Here is a 19,331-nt window from a genome sequence, read left to right as displayed (position 1 = left end):
TGAACTGTGCCTCTGTGAGCCCATTGTATGAGGGGAAATGTCTGAGATCCAGTTGTGTATGCACGCCACATTAAGAACGCAGGCTGGTAGCTAGGGGTAGATGTTTTGTGAGGCCAAGCTCCAAAGCATTAGCACAGCATAAAAGGAGTTTCAGGGTGGACGGGACCTGGTGCCCCCACCCACAGTATATTTTAGAAAGGCACAGTTAAGTGAGATTTTAATGTATGAAACACATTTCAGGGTATGTTTTTTTAATCATTCGACCTGGCAGCTATGCCTGATACGTAGTATGAAATGGTGCCATTAAAATCACTGTGAGACTCATAGTGTTATGAAAGAACTTCTGGAAAATAAAACTGATGAAAACTGAATAGAATATAAATTTAATTGTACATGGGGCTCTGTATACATCATCAAGGCTCCTTTGAGGAAATGTATGCCAACTATTGCAATTCCAGGCACATTCTACTAACAACCATCAATAATATTTGAATAGGTTTTAAATACAGCTCTAAACACATTGGCAGAGTTTTGAGTTCACAGGCATAGTGCATTCAAAGATATGATCCCACTGTCAGCTACTACTTCTCTGGCTGTACCTGACTCGTGTAGAAGGGACAAAAAAGGAACAGTCAGTACGACAACCGGTCCTGGGTTGCTTGTATTCCGGTTCAGGGAGGATCTGGCTTGGAAGCTGTGGCAGGACTGTTTGGATTGGTGCAGGGCCATGACTGATTTGCATATAGCTGGGTCCAAACTGAGGTGAAATGGTATACAAAATAACAATGGTTTCGGATGCAGCCCGAGTAATTACCAGTGGCTGATATAAATACAAACATTCCATACATCACTTTTTTGTATCTCTTTTTGTATACTTTAGTGTGTTGCCCTAAATGAGTTGGGTATCCCCAGAGGAGGGACCCTTGCACACTATAACACTGGAACCATGATGCACCCAGCTGATGATCCCATTACTAGGGCGAAACTGGTCTTGGGTTGCTTGTGTTCGAGTTCAGAGAGGACATGGCTTGGCAGTTCGGTCTAGACTATTCCAATAGGAGCCAGGTTACGGGCGGCCTAAGTAATTACCAGTTGCTGACATTAATTCAAGCATTCCATCCATCACTTTTTTGCACACTTAACTGGACTTAATTTTTATCATCAGACTTTGACTTAGACAAAAAGAAAGGAAGGGATACTGAAGGTTGAAAGGCAGATAAGGAAACAGTGACAAAGGATGTAACAAGGATGAAAGCAAAGCTAAGCAGCCTTGGGATGTGGCAGATTGGCATTCAGTGATGGTGTGACAGCCTCTTGTGAAACAGTATTGGTCCCTGCACTTATATTTTTAGAAAGTAAGCTCTGCTTGGATCCCAAACCACTGACCAGGCAGAGATTTTGGGTCCTGATCATTGCTTCTTATGATACTGTGTGTGTCTTTACCCCTATGTCCTAATCTCAGGGTCACAGTGTGTCTCCCTGTCAGCGTCCCCAGGTTATTGGCCAAATGGCAATGTCCCTGTAACACTGACAGTGTCTACATGTCCACATTTCCCTTTGCTAGTATATGTTCCCCTGGCAGTGTCCCTTTGCAAATCTGCTCATCCCAATGCCTGTGGCATGTCCCAGTGTCACTATTCCAATAGCTGTGCCCCGTGTAACTTCAACTGTCCCAGAGCCAGTGTCTCACAGTATCTAGGACTATGCACTAGTGGCAGCAATTGACTTCTCATTGTACATGCTAGTGTTCAGCTGTCAGTACTGATAAGCCGGTGTTCCACCGCAATGTTTCCATACCAGTGCTCTTCTGTTGTGTCATTTCCCTAGTCTCAGTATCCCTGTGTCAATTTCTCCCAAATTAGTATTTGTGTGCAAGTGTTGGTGCCTCAATGTGTGTCTCCTAGGGTTGCTAGAGGGCGGTATTTTTACAGGCATGACAGTATTTTCAAGTCAGGGCTGGAAATAAAATATAGGAAAATCAGCCAGTGGTTGCACTGTTTTAGTACGCTGTCAAAAAAGTGCATTCAATAATCCACTTTAAAAGTGTTCTTTGGCTTCCTAAATGATTCCTGAATCATAATTAAAGTAAAAATATAAACAAACACAAAGGACTTTTAAAAAAGCCTCGTTGAAGTAACATGTGCCCATCCTAACATAGGCTTAACACAAGAGGAAATGGCCGATATTTGTTCATAAGAGAGGTGGCAACTCTATTGTCTCCCCTGGTAGTTCCCTGTGTCCGTTCTGGTGGTCTACTCCCAGCGACCGAGTATCTCTTCTTCCACGCTGGTGCCCAGCACTGTGCCACTTCTTAGGACACTAAGAAGCAGTATCCATGTGTTGTTAGTATCTATGAGTTGGAGCATCCTGTATCAGTGTCCCAGTGCTGGTGCCCTTGTGTCAGTATCGTTGTTCCTGGGTCAGCTCCTGCTTGTCGCTGTTAGTGTGTATGTTTCACTGGTGTCCCTCTCTTTGTTTCCCCCGTCAGTGTGCCAGCATCAAGTTCAGTCCCCCTATTTATCTATCGACCTAGTGTCAGTGTCCCAGTGTTAGTGTTCCGGTGCCAATGCACCCTTGTCAGTTCTTTTGTTCATTGTATGTGTGCCAATGGCAGCATCCCAATGTCAGTGTCTCGGTGGAAGTGTCTTCATGTCCCAGTGTCTGTGTTCCTAGGCAGTGTCGTTGTGGCGGTATTCCAGGGTCCATGTTTATGTCCAAGTATTAGTGTCAAAGCCTGTGTTCCAATGTCAGTGTCCTTATATCAGTACCCCAATGTCAGTGACACATATCAGCAACCACAGGTGAGTCTTCCTTTGTTGTGTCACTCCAGTCAGTGCCCTTCAGTTAGTGTCCTTGTGCCATTTCAATGTTCTCATGTTGCGTCCAAGTCTTAGTATTGTAGTGTCACTGTCCTTGTCCTCCTCTTTCAATCTCCTAGTTTCCCGGCCCCTTGCCAGTGTCCCAGAATTAATGTTTGTGCTCCCTGTCACTGTTTTAGTGTCACCTCTTCCAAGTCAATATTGCGCCTGTGTGACTGTGTCCAGTGTTGCTTTGTGATTGCTGGTGCCCCTGTGTCAGTGCAGGTGCCCCCCGAGTAAACGCGAACCATTTCAATGTTCCAGTTTTAGTGTCCCTATGTCAAAATCTCATATCACTGCATTTAGCACTAGAGTCAATACTCTTGCGTCCTAGCATCCCTGTGCCAGTGTCCAAATGAAACTCTCCCATGCCAGAGTCAAAGCATTAATGATGTGCCCTGCATCATTGCTCCAGTGTCACTGGTCTCAAGTCAGTACTGGTGTTCATGTTTCTGTGTCCCCTGTCCTGGGAACCTATCATCAGTGTTGATTTGCCTGTGTCATTATACTAGTGACTGCATATTTTCCATGGCTCTGTGTTAGTGTACCCTTGTTGGTGTCCTCGTATCAGTCTTGTTTCGTCGCTGCACCAATATCAATGTCCCTATGTCAATGCTGGTGCTCCTGTAGTATTGAGCTAGTGAAGGCGTGGCTGTGCTCCTAATGGGCCCCATGGCAGTTTTGGGGTGCATTGTGAGCCCCAGTGTCATTGTGCAAGTGTTAGAGTCCCCCATGATTTACTGTTTCCTTATTCCACTGAGCCAACTTTGAAACACAAAAAGAATGGATGAGCACTGGGGGCTGAGGGTAAAGATGGAGAGATCTGATGATCTAAAAATGGACCAGAAGTGACGAGTATTGTAGGATGGATAGCCTCAAAATAGTTGTGAAATAATGGGGCAGATTTAATAAATTTTAGTGTAACGCAGTAAAGAAACACAAGTTGCTGCACTGTGTTGAACAAGCGGGAGAAAGCAATGCAAAGCAATAGTTGCTAAAAATGAGATGTTCTTGCTCTGGTCACCTACACCTTTGCACAAACAGGCTGCTTAGTGCCAGGCATACAACTTTGCACTGGGTGCAAAGGCCTGTGATGTCTAGCATGAGTTTGTAGTGGGCGTATTCCTTTAAGGCATTACATCTTATGCTAGATAATAGTTATAAAATTCCACACATTGGATGTGTGTTTCCTGTACAGTGCAGCACACATGCGATGTGTGAACTAATGGGAGAAATACCATAATTTCTCAAACTTTGTACCTACTTCAAAAAGGGCTTATTTGTTTATTCAAAAACTGGTCTTTGCTTTCTTAGTAGATGAGAGTTTGTGTCTGGAAAGCGTTGGTGCTTGCACTGTAACACCCAAGTACAACCCTTGTAACTCCCCCTTGATGCAAAGTGGTGCAAAGAAGTACTTGGTGCTATTTGCACTAACACAATGGCACCTTTTCAGTGCAAGATACTTTCTGCAATGTAAAGTAAATAAGTAAACAGACTTTTTGGTGGTGCAAGGTCTCAGTAAATCAGTAAATATTTTTCCTACAAAGAGAGAAAGAGATGGGCGTGGTCGCGTTCCACTTTGAAAAAGGGAGCGTTGACAAGTAAACCATGCACTTCACTGATGCATACATTACAGAGACTCATGCAGAATTCTGATTATCCTCTATATCACATTAATTTGTGTAGATGTCCATGCAGGAGCAGTTTCTCTTGTCCTTTGAAAACGAAGGAAGATGTTTGAAGTTTGCTTCATAATGCAGTGAAGGTTTTTCTTTTGACTTGAATGCTGAGCATATTCTGAGGTAAAGGAAGTGATAATATTATCCCTTGACAGTGACCTTGACATTAACCTATAATCTCTGCCTGTTGCCATTGGCATTTGGAAGAGGCAAGCATTGTGTGGGTTGCCTGGCCCTTCTAGGCCCCCGTTGGCTAAGGCCCTGTAACAATGGCAGACCAAGAGAAGATGCATGACCTACGAGGCCACCAGAGACTGGACCCCTTCATATCCCTCAACCAAGAGCCACAACATTGCCCTATACTGAAATGAAGAAAAACAAGAAGGAAAAGATCATAAGACAGGTCCCCTCTATCTACTCATCCAAAATTTGAAACAACACCCCCAAATGACATCAGAATTTTACCAACCCTGCTGCAGTTCAGCAAGGAATCGAAGACTCATCTCTTCAAAGACCACTGCCATACAACATGGTAGTAATCTACGTTTAACCAACCTCATTGAATTATAACCTGGTTTTATAGGCCCTATTTTGTGCTTCGGGTTGCACCTATGTAAGTTCCACCGCATTCCTAAGTACCTACACATCTGCAATTTAGAAAGGCACCCACAAAGGCATTGAGTTTGGTGGAAGGGTGAGTATTTTCATGGCATGATACTGTCATCAAGGCTCATTCAGTCTTAAAAATACCAGGAGAGTTACAGGCAGGCTAGATGGGAATGGGTGGGGAGCTTCACTCTTGCAAAAACCTGAAAAGACTGGTAATGAACACTAATAGGAAAATGATGGGGGTATTGGTAGGCTGGTAGACTTGGCTTTATCCATACCTAGATTCATCACTATGCAAGTTTGCATTGCTTCGCCAGATGAAGGGATCTCTGGCTGTCCAGGGTGGTGCAATCGTCCCAGTTTTTGAGCCAGCATTGACTCAGACTCCTTTTACATCAAGGCAAATGTGGTAGCCTGTTGATTTTCCACTAGACTTTGACTTGCCATCTGTTGAGCGTTGTGTTGATCAAATAATTTATCAAAAGCAAATAGTTGATCAAACGTTGTGAGGGTGGCTTTGTTTGCTTGGATCATTATCTGTCCTTTTCTGTAGATGTTTTTGGTAGATTTTATTGATGAGAGAAAGCTCAAGAATGAACAAATTGCTATACATCGTTCCCTTGCGATGGAAATTGCAGAAATAGTATTTACTTAAATTCAGTGAACAGCCTGGCGTTATAGAGTGTTTTTACTTAGCCTCATCAAAAAGTCAATTCATTAAAATCTCATCTATATCTCGATTACGAGTCCAATTTTAATTATGATGAGAATTATGAGTCGTTTGCGAACTGCGCTGGGTCGGTATTCATGTGGAGACTCAACTCCACCTGTTTAACGGAGGTGGAATCTTGAGTTGCAAAATAGGGAGCAAAACGAGGAATGACCACGGGGCCAGGGATCTGAAATAACAATCTCTATGTAATTCCTCATTTCTAGGGAGCCCCTCAGAATGCTACGTGCAATTCTCAGTAAGGCTACCCGCTGGATTTTCTGATGTCCCTAGTACCGGTAGCTTGATGTGAGCCTATTTTCAATTTGGTTACTGGGAGCTTCGTAGGACCAACACTGGGCAAGGGTGGTGAGGGCATAGTGCCCCCCAGCTTGGGGACATCTCACTTCAGGGCAAACACCGACACACTCTCGACACCAGTGTTTGCTTCTTGATTTTTGTGGTTTTCGTTTTTTTGTTTATTCACAGAGGGCGTCCCCCGTGCCCCTGCTCCCCTGCCCACAGGTGTTTCGCCACCTACACCTGCAGTGCTGCTTAATTGGGTGCTGCAGTGCTGGCAGCAAAAAATCATTCGGCAAATGGCAAAACAATATGTAGCACACAGTCCGTATTCAGTACCTTATCTGTAAATACGGAGCCCCTCTTCCCCACACCACCGGCAACCGCAGCATCCAGCAAAAACAGACGCTGCCTTCTCAGCCTGGAAACAGGGATGCTCCTCCTGTTTACATTTCACATTTTAATTACTCTTCCAGTCTAAGTAAGGATGTTTACAATTTCCAGGATGGTGCATTTCTGTAGTTTTTGTGTGCAACATATGTCTCATTTATGGTGTGCAGTGTGAAAAGAGCTGCTTATAGCTAGGACTGAGAACTGTGGACATCAGGCTGATATCAGTAAGAATGTCTCGTTGGGAGTGATATGGACACTGCTAGCGGCCGTGTGCATTGTGATTTTTGATAAGTCACTGCCACCTACAGGCCATTTACTGGATATCAAAGAAATGTTGCACAATTAGTAATAGTCTAATCTAATCAAAGACGCTGGAGCAATGCAGGCCATATTATCAAACAAGATGCATGTAACAAGCACAGAACAACTATGCAGCATACTCTACAGTTAAATAATAAAAAAAAGTTATGCAACATTGTTTGTATGACATTAACTCACATAGGCAGACCTGCCAACCCTAAAGGCATTTTCACCTTGTGCCTGAAAGAGGGAAGGGAATGGGGATGGACTGGGGCTTTGAGCCCACCACAGCCCTTCCAGTCATGGAAGAGGCTGGCACAAGAGAGTGGTAGTCGGGAGATTAGAGCCCAGTACAGCTTTACCAGACCCTCCTACGGCTAACGGCTTCTGTTTACGCACACGAGTTGGGTGTATTTAGTGCATCCAATGCCTCAACCTTCGATAAACTTCTGCAGGTTAAATCTTCCAAAAATTTAACAAGGTAAATGGGTACGGTATTTACCGTACCATGCGGATTTTGATACATTAAACACTAAAATCTGCATGTTATTCCCCAGAAACTCGAAAAGGTGCCATTTATTGTACCCATAAATAACGCACCCTGGGGTATCATTATTTATCAGATGCAATAACTACTACCTATACACTTTAATCACGGCCTCTGAAAAGCTTCTGAGGCCGCGTCCTATGTCTGGCGCCCCGTGGTTGGTAGCACTGTAGAGGCTTCACTCAGAGGTTGGAAATCGACTGTGCCTAGGGGTTTCCATCTCACCATGCCTTTCATGGTGTGATGTCGGCTGTTCACGTTGACACAATCCGAAGAGAAATGATATGTGTGACACACGGTGGCATCACGTGGGTTGGAAGGTCTGCAGAGACACAGATCTGAAATACTTTAGTAAACATAATCTTTTTTCAGCTATACACATTCTGCAAATGCTAATAAAAATGCCATTCTAACAAATGATTATTAGGCACACAGGCACAAGAAGACCACCATTTTATCAAAACTATCCATTCTAGCTCCAAAATCAAAATGATATATGCAATAATAACAATGTTACAAACAGTAGAACACAAACTACATATGCACATTTCCAGTCCTCCTCAGTAGCTCTGCAAGGATACCATGGACCCTGGATGCAAGGAAAAGGGCCCCTTTGACTGTTTTTTGGGTAGTAAGGTTTAGCAGTGATCAGGGTTTGATTGGCCCCTCAGGGCTCCGGGCCCTGGTGCCAGTGCACCAGCTGCATCAATGGAACTTACGCCCCCTCTCCCTTCTTTATTCTGTCCATCCTGTGTCTTGAAAATAAGCTTAATTCTATATCCATACCATACAGCTGGTGTAAGCAGACTTTGCTAAAAACAAAGTGTCCTGCAAAACAATACTATACATCACCTGGGCATCAGACCTTAGAAAAAGACACGTATATTTTTGGACACTTCTAAATTCTTGACGCAACAGCTGTTTTAAGAACAGCACTACACTGTGTGGGTGACAGGGGTCTATTTAAAGGGGTACACCTTTTAGCATGCTCTTTTTACCAGCTAAGGCACTCCTAAAGTTTTGTGGTGGGTGGTTATAGTAATGTGGTGCATTATACCTACTCTCTCTTCCTCGCAAAACTATGAAGTATGTAATAACAGGGCCTTTATTCACTTATGAAGAATGTGTGAGTGTGACAAGGTGCATGTGAAGTTTCCCCATAGGTGTGATCCTTTGGATCATAGGGAGCTCATAGATTTAGTAGTAGTCAGCGTATGACGTCTCCCTCTCTCCCTACATGTTCCCCTGTGCTGCTCCTTTCATAATCCATCACTCAACCATTCTTTCTCGGGCCAATTGCAACCCATACAATGGATGGAGGAGGGACTTGAACATGCATCTGGAAGAAGGAGAAGAGATCCTTTCTCGTGATGACATTTAAGGCCTGATTTAGAGTTTGGCAGAGGGGTTACTCTGTCACAAACGTGATGGATATGCCATCCATCATATTACAAGTTCCATAGACTATAAAGGGATTGCAACAGTCGTGGCTCACAGGGATTCCTGGAGTGGGGCGGTGCGCGGGAGGGAGGAGTGACATGGGAGGAATTAATAATAAAATAACATTTATTAAAAATATACCCTGGTTCCCGACCGAGCCGTTCCTCTCCTCGCCTTCGTCCGATGCTGCAAACGCAGGCTCCCAGCCTGCCCTGAGGCTAATCCTGACGCTGCTCAAAGCAGTGTCAGGATTGGCCGGGAGCGCCTAGCCGGGGTGCTCCCAGGTAGACAGGGAGCCTGTGCAGGCTCTCTCCAGCCCAGAGCCCTGAGCACGTGTGTGTTTGGCCGTCCCGAGCCGACCAGCCAAACAAACATGCTCAGTGAAGGCACTCCCTCTCAGTGCACGTCACCCCCGTGGCCCCGCCCCTTTCAAAGAAAAGGATTATAAACAAAGTTTATTATCCTTTTCTTTGAAAGATTTTGCAGCTGCCGCTGCTGGCGGGGGCAGGTTGACGCTCCTCCGCCCTTATGGAGGAGCCACCCCTGTATTTTAATTTGGCAGACGGGATATCCGTCAAGTTTGTGACAGAGTAAGCCCCTCTGCCAAACTCTAAATGAGGCCCAAAGTGGTTCAGTGTTCCAGATTTACATAGTTTGACTGCTAAAGACATTACCGTAGTGCGTCCAGATCTATTTCGGCACATCATAGAGTAAATGGGCACAAACATGTTTTTGTGAGCTGCAGAGGTCTACAAATACTTATGACACCGTTGAAAACTGTGAAGAATTAGATGATGAATTCACAAGATCATTATCAGATCGGTGTAGGTCATGAAGAAATATTGAGTAATATATTGCTCTTTTGTATGTAAGCTTTGGTAGTGGTCCTGCATTCGGGGTTTGTTGTGTTTTTTTAAACATTTGCATGCCATTTAAGTGTGGAATGGGTTCACTCTAAGTGGCCAGACGCAATCAAGCCAGATTTTGCCTACAAAGTTAGGAACATGTATGTCAAACTGCACCTTCAAACTGCGGTTTTCGTCCTACACTTTGCGAGCTCGTTATAAAACACAGAAATTATGCAAAACCTCCATGGTTTTCAGCTGACTGATGCCACTGGCCTGCACCCCCCACTCTAAAAATTGTTCTTGGACCCCTGGCTCCGAGGCCCTGCTGCAGGGCACAGCTGGGTCTGAATTGACCAACCACGTTCCATTGTAGGGTACCAATTTTAGCAATGGTCTCGGGAAGTACTCACAACACACTCCATAGAGCGCTGGCAGTCATGAATAGCTGGCACACACAGAGGTGTACGGTGGGGTGACCCACAGAGCGCACTGGTATAGCTGGCACACACAGAGGTGTACTGGTGGGGTGACCCACAGAGCGCACTGGTATAGCGGGCACACACAGAGGTGTACGGTGGGATGACCTACAGAGGGCACTGGTATAGCTGGTACACACAGAGGTGTACGGTGGGGTGACCCACAGAGCGCACCGGATAACACCATCCTTTCTGATTATGACAAGGAGAGCCCCAGCAGACCCCTGCAAGTCTGGGTACCTGGTAGGAGATTCAGAGCAGATCAAATTCATAGACATTTACACCATGCCCAAATAAAAGTGTGCCCGCGTTTACCTTCTACAGAGACTCCGAAGCCCTTCTGGCAGATGGTCCGGTCAGCGCACACCTGGCAGCTTGTGAACGACTCAAAGGCGCAGTATTTGCCAGCTGAACAGCCACAGATTCGATTGTGAGAGGCATTGCATCCTTGTGTTTCTATAAGCCCAGAGTCTGAAAGCAAAGGAACAGATACAGAGTTCAAATAGTCCAGCCGTGGATCATGCCATCGTTAGGGTTAAGAAAATACACCAAAGTTGTGGTCAAATACATTTTTTTTCATCACCTTCCTGTGAGTAAGAAATGAGTACACAACTGCCAGGCTCATCTTTACACTCTTGGAATGGCTTCACGTGTGCACACATTGTACCCCTTTCAGCGGGTCAAGCTCAGGCAGAAACTGTTTAATCCGTCATCGCTCTTTTTCTAAAACTACCTGAGTTAAGTCTTGCAGGGCTCATTTTTTAAGTTTCGTCGCATGGTAACCAAACAGCCCTTGGGGAGGAGCCGATATCAATTTTGACAAATGTACTGTTACCGCCCTCCTCATAACTTTTCAATTTGGCTGCCAGACTGCCAAACTGCCATTGTGGCAGCAGTCGGGCTGCTTGTGACATTTTGGGCATGTCATGGAAGCATGCAGGAACTATTGTTACCTGACTGCATGCCACCACATCGAGGGTGGTAATGTCGACCTACGAGAATATTGCATCCACTGCATCGCTAACCACTATGTCATCTAGGTAACAATATAATTACTATTCGTAACCCCACAGCTATTTGCCTATACCTTGCAATTTACCAGTTAGGTCGATGTAGTGGATGCAATAACTTTGTAAAGCAATATAACGCATGCAGTAAAGTGGAGGGATGCCTTATCACACGTGAGCTCCTGGCGATGGACTCCCAAGGTTTTCTCTGCATGTGCCTTACGCACACACATCAGGAGGAGGGTGAAAAGATATGTGAAGCAGACACAATTTACTGCCCTCGCCACAAACCTCCTGCCGTAAACTGCTCTCCTCTCTCTTGAATGACTATCGCCTCCGTTGTTTTGGCACAGTGCATGGTTTGGACAGCACAGAACAGTAGGGATGGAAGAAACAAGACAGCGACACAAGAGAGAAGACAACCTTAATGTCGGTATTTCTGTGTATTAGGTGTCTTGTATTGCGAGTACGTTACTGAAAATCCATTTCACAGGGCCTTGGGTTTTTGAAGATGTGCAGATGTGCAGGGTGTAATATGCTACGGAGCCATGACTAATGAGAGGTGGAGAGTCCCCGTAGAAAAGAAGATATTGGGTGATTGCAGCCTTCAATCTTTCTTTGTAGGTACCTTTCAAAGGAGAGTTGAATCGGCAGAGTGGTATGGTGCTAATCTGAGGAGAATATTCTCTTATACGGGATAACCCTAGTTGTTAACAGATAATAAACCTTTTTCTTGCAGATCCTGGGATGATAAAGGTGTGAAGGCCTAACACAATGGTGGATGGTCTGTTGACCCACCAGGACACTGGAGTTTGTGGCCCACGCTCACCCACCAAAATGCAGATATCTCATCTAGAGTGGTGGAGACTTTGGTGCCTTCCATGAAGTGGCCAGTGCAGCAGCCCAACTGAAGGCGCTGAACTTTGCAGTACAGGTGTTATGTTTGATGTTTTCCCAAAGTGGTAGTATGCAAAGCAAAATAAGAATGATCCTACGTGCAGGACACTTTCCCCTGTGTATCAGGGGCACTACGTGATTTGACAGAAAAGTAAATCCACCTTTTTACCAAACTCTAAATAACCCTCTGATGTCTTCAAATTACATGCCTAAAAGAGTCCAGGCTCAGCTTTAACAGAACTTTGTAAGTATCTTAATTTGGAGACCTCTGCGCACGACGATGTCTCTAAATTAAAATTAACACATTTGGTCACATCCTGGCAAGATTATTATTTTTCAGGATTGTTAGAAGTGGGGTTTCTGGTTGGCTAGGGTATGCACCTAAGCCAGGGAGAACCCACTCACTCTAGTCAGGGCGAGGGAGTTACACACCCAAGATAACCCCTGCTCACCATCTTGGCAGCTTGGTACGAGCAGTCAAGCCTCTACCAGAGGCAATATGTAATGCGATTGCACAACACACACAACACATGTGACACACTATCCCCACCACAAATGAAACACAACACAAAGTTATAGAAAAATAAACTGTATTGTACACAACATTATTAGACCAAACAACATGTAATACCCTGCCACAAAAGCAGTTCTCAGAACATTACACAGTAGTGTTACTCTGCAAAAACCAGCAGTAGTCACATATAACACACATATTACTCATTATTCTGCAACATAAGCAGTAGTCAGGAAAACATTACTACAATAATGCACGTCTCAAGATCCTCATAAATGCCCATACCAGGAACATCAAGAAATGTATGGCAAGTCATAAAAACACATTCTCATAAAATCATCCCAAAATGCCCATAAAAGGAACCTCAGAATATATATGGTGGAAGGTATGAAAAACACATCAGCATAAATGCATATGTCATAATGAACACGTTACCACCAATGCACATGTTCTAGTAAACATGTTACCCCAAAATGCCAGGACACTGTCATAAACCATCCATCCTAGCGGCACATACAATGGAAAGTCACCAAAAATGCACATGCCTTTATAATGAATGCACCATCGCCTATATTATTCCAGGGGGGTTAAAACCCATCCCCGTAGGTGAAATGCAGTGGCTCCTGCACTCCTACTAGCGAGAATGGGGAGGTGGGATCAACTTGCCCACTGTCCCCCCCAAGGAGCTCATGTGATCCTACTAAAAAGAATACGGTATCTGTTCTCATGAGGTAGAACTGCGGCCTGTTCCTCTCGTGGGGAGGGGGAACCCTCCTGGGTTTCCTCGCAGAAGAGAAAACAGGGGGGACTAGATGGCAGCCATCTGTATCCACACAGCACAGGTGTTGTCCTTTGTGCAAAGCGCCTTCTTTCTGGAGATCGTGTGTCTCATCACAGGATGGCCGCTTGATCGGCAGGAATCTCATCCCTCCTGCCCTACCAGTAGGCATCCTCCTTCACAGCAGTACCCCTCCTCCTCTCTGTGTCTGGGAGGCCTATGCTGGGATCCCCTCTGACCGGGAGATCTAGCATGCAGGCCGCTGCCCACATGTGTGTGGTTGCAGCGGCTTATAGGAATGCTGCTCTCCCCCTCGGGGAGAATCCAATATTGCCAAACTCAGCCTCTGGAGCTCGGCAGATGAGCACAGACGGGGGTGCGCATCACTTCCCCTGTAGCTGCGCTACCCAGGCTCCTGAGGTAGCACACGGGGACGGGGTGCAGCGGGCGTCACTCAGTCCAGTTTGGACAACTCAAAGGTGAGACAGCGGAGTTCCACTTCATCGGTGCTGCAGCTTCTTCCAAGCGGAGGCAGCACTCCTCACGTGTGTAAACCATCAAAGTAAAAGCGTTCTACTCGCACTCCCAGAGTAAATGATACATCGCTCTTCATGCACTGGGGCACCCAATTAAAGCGCGCTCTTAGCACTGAAAAGCAGACAGTTGCAGGGGGCAGGGGCCACAGTACCCAGCCCCTAGGGACACAGATGGAGCACAGGGCGGTAGGGCCCAGCAACAGGCCAGCACACAGGGGATGCAGAAAGTGGCAGTTCCTCCTACTGACCCAGCAGGTCACAGGTCAGCACAGCAGCAGCAGTCCAAGGCAGTTCCTGGTGAGTATCTCCAGCAGCATTCTGTGTCCAGTTCCAAGCATGATAAAAAGTGTTTCTACGTCTCCTTTTCATGGGGAAAATCCCCTGTACTTATACTTAGTTTTACAAAGCACTTAGAAAGAGGGGCACAGGAGGTTCCAACCAGTTACAACTGGTTCTAGGAATGTCCCCTCTCTCCTCCAGCACATGCTCCAGACATCAGTTGGGGATAAGTAAGCCCTTTGTGTGAGGCCAGAGCACAGCCTTTACAAATGCAAGTGTGCCCCGCCTCCCCCTTGTCTCAGAACAGGAAGACCATTCAAAATGTAGATGCACCTCTGTGACACCTCCACCCTCCCTGTGTACAGGCTGTCTGAAAATAAAAGCACAAAGCCCAACTATCACTCTGCCCCAGATGTGGATTGGAATCAAGCTGCAAAACACCAGAATCATAAGCACAGAGAAATGCTCACTTTCAAGAAGTGGCATTTCTATAACAGTAATAAAAAATCCACCTACTCCAGTAAGCAGCATTTCTCACTACAATTACAACCATACCAAACATGCCTACACTACCCCTCATAAATCAGACAATACCCCCTAGTCACAAAGCAGGGCATTTCCAAGGCAATCCTATGAGCAAGGCAGCACTCACAGCAGTGAGAAACCAAATAGGCTGTTTGTCACTACCAGGACAGGCCACACAACCAGACACATGTCCTGCCTTCTACATACATAGCACCATGCCAATAGGGCTAGCTAGTGCCTACCTTAGGGGTGACTTACATGCAGTAAAAGGGGAGTTCTGGATGTGGCAAGTAAATTTAGATGCCAGGTCCCTGTGGCAGTAAACTGCGCACACAGGCCCTGCTCCAGCAGGCCTGAGACAGGTTTGGAAGGCTACTTCTGTGGGTGGTGCAAGCAGAGCTGCAGGCTCACTAGTAGTATTTAATTTAAAGGCCCTGGATATAGGGATAGCACTGTACAAGAGACTAACAGGTAAATTAAATGTGCCAATTAGGTGTAAGCCAATCATACCAACGTTAGAATGCAGAGCACCTGCACTTTATCACTGATCAGCAGTGATAAAGTGCTCAGAGTCCTAGAGCCAATAACAAGAGGTCAGAAAAAAATAGGAGGAAGGAGGCAAAAAGTTTGGGGATGACCCTGCAAAAACGGCCAGGCTCAGAAAGGATACATAAAACAAGGTAAACAACATAGGAACAACTGTGCTGCAGTAAACCCAAACCTCACAATACCCAGCTGGAGGAGATACAGGAATATATAGTGGAAGAGCTAAATCACAGATGACAAAGACTCTGAATATGTTAAACATCGACCCATACCGAATAGTGCTTCTCCAGGCACCCCCTGTATTTGTAAACACTTTTTGTGCTGCTGGGGCAAAGTCCATTCCCCGAGTCCATTCAAGAAATGACAGGGCCAATCTAGAGTGCCAGTGTCAGGCAATTTCTCCCTTTGCAATGATCAGGCCCAGTCAAACCAGCAGTCTTGTGTGGCAATTCCCCCCTACGTGCATTAGGTTGGCTTAAAAGAACTAACTTCGAGTCAGGAGGGATTGTCCTGTTTACAGTCTGGGAGAAGGTAGTACAGATTAGTGCCCAGTATGTTTGGATAACCAGGCTTTCCCGAACCACATAGAAAGAAGGTGCTCGCTGGGTATAGGCACCACCAGCATTGTGGTGATAGGGTACCTCTCATCCTGTGGGGCCATGAGGGACTGTAGACACACACGGTGTAGATATTTCAACTGGGTGAGGCAGAGTTTAATCGATATTGCCAAAGTCCTAGGGGCTATTTTGGCCTCCAACCAGTCTTCATCATCCATCGGGCCTAAATACCCCTCCCACCTCTCCCTCAAAGTTGTCTTGGGGTCTGCAGTGTTATTTACTAGTGAGCATTAGAGGCAGGAGATGCCCTTTCTGACTAACCGTGATCCTAACGGGTGTGCCTCCAAGGGGGGGGACATTTTGGGGGAGGGGTTCTGAGGAGTCAAAGGAGGCTTCAAGGGCATGTCACAGCTGTAAAAAACAACAGAAATGCACCTTGTACAGAGCGTACAGAGCTGCAAGGTGCAGAAAAGTACGCATAGACATGTCCGCCCAGATGTCCCCTGCAATCGACATGCCTATGAAGTCCCATGCCCGAAGGCCCTCCAAGGCAGCTGTTTGGTTAAGCCAGGAGCTAACCCAAAGTGGTGTCATTGCTGTCGGCCCCCCATGCCACGTGATCCATTGCAGAAACTGATGCCAACCAAGCAGAGTAGACCAGGAAGCAGGTGGGTGATTTGAGGGGATGCGTCCGTAAAGAAGGCTGACTGTACCCTGTAGGTTCAACTCGCAGAGCGCAACTGCTATGGAGAGGTCATCGAGATCCACCAGTCAGTGATGGGGAGAAGGTGGCTGGCCAAGTAGTGTAAATGGGGAGCCGAGAACCCCAGTCCACTATCATATGGGTGTAGCAAGCATTAGCAAAAGGAGATTCGTGGGAGGCCTCTGGCCCAAATAAAGCATACCACATCTGATTGTAGTGTGCTGAAGAAAAAGGGTGGTATGGGGTTAGGGTAATTGTGCAAGATGTAGAGAAATCTTGGCAGCACAACTATCTTGAACAGCACTTCAATGCCCACCACATTAAGTGGGAGCATAGCCCAATGGGCCATATACCTCTTGGCCCTGGCAACTAGAGGCACTACTTAGAGGTTCCAGGCCTGTTGTTGGGAAAAGGCATCATGCATTCCTAAGTATTGAAAATGGCCAGAGGACCACTGGAATGGAGTCATGGCCCTGATATCCTCGTGAGAGATCTAGAGAGTAATATAGGTGGATTTGGGCCAGTTCAAGTAGTGGGCAAGAGGAATGTATACATTTTATAGCCATCTAATGGAAAGCCATCAGTCCCAGCGATTTCAACAGCTGTGATAGGTTTCTCCAGTCCCTGTCTGTCAATGTCAGTCAGTCAGTCTGGGGAGTGGTAAGTCCTACACAGTAGCATTGAGGTGTTCAGCCTCAGTTAATGGGTGGTTGGCTTAGAGGTGGGTGAAATAATGGGCAAATTATTGCGCAATCAGCTGAGGCTCTGACACCTCCTGGCCCAGCTCCGTCACCAGGGTGGGAACCAGGTGGAGGGCTAAGCCCCTGCCTGCCAGCTAATGGAGGAGCTTTATGACCTTGTCCCCTATTTCGCAGATCCTGCCTTGTGAGGCAAGGTATGCTAAGGCTGCAGTGTCCAGCTGTTTCTGGTGGAGCGCCGGCCTCTGTAGGTCCACTGCGTGTCTCAGCTGGGTGCTAGGATTTGCATCATAGGCCTCCTCCACCGAGCGCAGTTTGAGCTCGAGGGACAGTACCCCCTTGAATCGGAGGGACCTGGCAGCTGCATGGTAAGATATTATCTGGCCATGAAAAGTTGCCTTCAGGGCATCCAATAGAGTGGTAGGGGAGTCGACTGAGTGTGTATTGGTGTTGAAGTAGTCAGAGATTTGTGTCCAGAGAAAATCTGCAAAGTCAGAATCTGTCAGCCACCATGTGGTGAGGTGCCATTGGCATATTTGCTGATGCCCAGAGGACCTGAGGGCCAGGGTAATTGGAGCATGGTCCATCAGTGCACATGGGAGGATGCAGGCGTCAATCAACCTACTCATATCCATGGAGGGTATAAAAATAAAATTAAGCCAGGCAAAGGAGTTAAGAGGGTGGGAGTAAAACATGTATTCTTTAGTTTGGGGGTGGAGCAGGTGCTATGTGTCAGACAGGGCCAAGGAAGAGGCCCATGCTTGCCCTATATGTGCAGTGTGCAGAGGGATTGCTGGAGTCCATCTGGTGGTCCAGCACAGAATTGAAGTATCCCCCAGGAGGGTGGGGCCAGGGAGGGATTGAAGGAGTAAGGGTATAAGTGCCTGCAGTGTAGGGGACAGAAGGGTGGGGGGTGTAGCTGGAGACAAACATCCAGTGGACACCTTCCATATCATTTTTCATGAGGATGAAGTGACCAGGGCATCGCAAAGGGTTCTTGTGACAAGCAAGGGGAGCCGTTTGTGCAAGAGGCTGTCTGTGCCCCGAGAGGTGGTAGTATAGCCAGCGGGTTAAACTCGGGTGTAATCCCCCCTTGTTGTAGGACGGGCAATGACTGCTGAGCAATTGGGTTTCCTGCAGGAGCACCACACTGGCAAGAATTTCTTAAGGAATTCAGAATGTGTGCTCTATTTCCTTCAAGTACAGTTTAAAAAGTAAGAATGCAAACAACATGTTCCCAAATGTCATAAAAGACTAGTCCCCAGAGGTACAATATGTTTTGACAAAGGAATTCTTTAAAAGTTTATTTTCAATATCAAATGTAAGGCAAATTGTCCCAACAAGACTATGCATAATAAGGCATTGGACCCTGCTTAAAAACTGAAAATGAACTCAACTTTGTTCTGGAAATGCAAACGGGCAATTAGAGACCATAGACTTATGATGATGACAGGTCCTAACACAGCACAGTTATGGAGAGGATTAACTTAATTATATTTGAAATGGTTTATCTTAGTGAAGAAATTATGGGCCAGATGTATCAAAGGGTTTTACCCATTCCGTGTCAATGGGAAATGTGTTCGTACATATGGCCCTATATTCTTTAAGGATCGTTCCACCTTTTTGTTTTATTACAGGCCCTCTGGAGATGCTAAGGTTTGAGAAAACTGTTATGACTGTTATGAAATGTATCTTCTACATATCAAAATGTTCTGTTCATGCTAATAATGAATACTGGCTCAATAAAGTATCTATATTAGCCTTCCATTAAAGACTAACCTTAGCTGTGTGAAATAGAATACATTTTAGAGGGGTTGAAGAAGGTTGTTGATATTGACTGAAGAGTATCCTGATTTTTTAGATACTTTAACTTTTCATGATTAATTTTTAGATAGTAGGATTTCCGGTAATATTGTGTAAAAAAGTGATAATGTTCTGATCTGAAATCCTCAACAAATGTTGATGGGCTGCTGAATAAAGAGGCATCATGCAGAGCAGAAGAGTGTGACCCAATATGAACACATCAGTATGATACTGGATATGATCCTGACCTGCGTTACCAATAATAGCTTTCTTTTCAACCACCAAATCTATAAACAGATGTGGGCACAGCCATGGGCAACTTATTCGCC

At 45.8% G+C, this 19,331-nt stretch overlaps 1 protein-coding gene across 2 annotated transcripts in view; it reads right to left on the bottom strand.

Moving 5' to 3' along the window:
* Positions 1-19,331, bottom strand: part of LOC138301129 (tumor necrosis factor receptor superfamily member 1B-like) — a 209,659-nt gene that overhangs the window by 95,087 nt on the left and 95,241 nt on the right. For both annotated transcript variants that reach the window (XM_069241265.1, XM_069241266.1), the window contains exon 4: positions 10,475-10,630. In XM_069241265.1, the coding sequence (XP_069097366.1) occupies positions 10,475-10,630 (156 nt within the window). The remainder of the gene's footprint in view (positions 1-10,474; positions 10,631-19,331) is intronic.

This window comes from Pleurodeles waltl, chromosome 6 (assembly GCF_031143425.1).
Source record: "Pleurodeles waltl isolate 20211129_DDA chromosome 6, aPleWal1.hap1.20221129, whole genome shotgun sequence".
Classification (NCBI taxonomy): domain Eukaryota; kingdom Metazoa; phylum Chordata; class Amphibia; order Caudata; family Salamandridae; genus Pleurodeles; species Pleurodeles waltl.
Note: the sequence above shows the minus strand (reverse complement) of the source record. Positions and strands in the feature narration are given on the sequence as shown.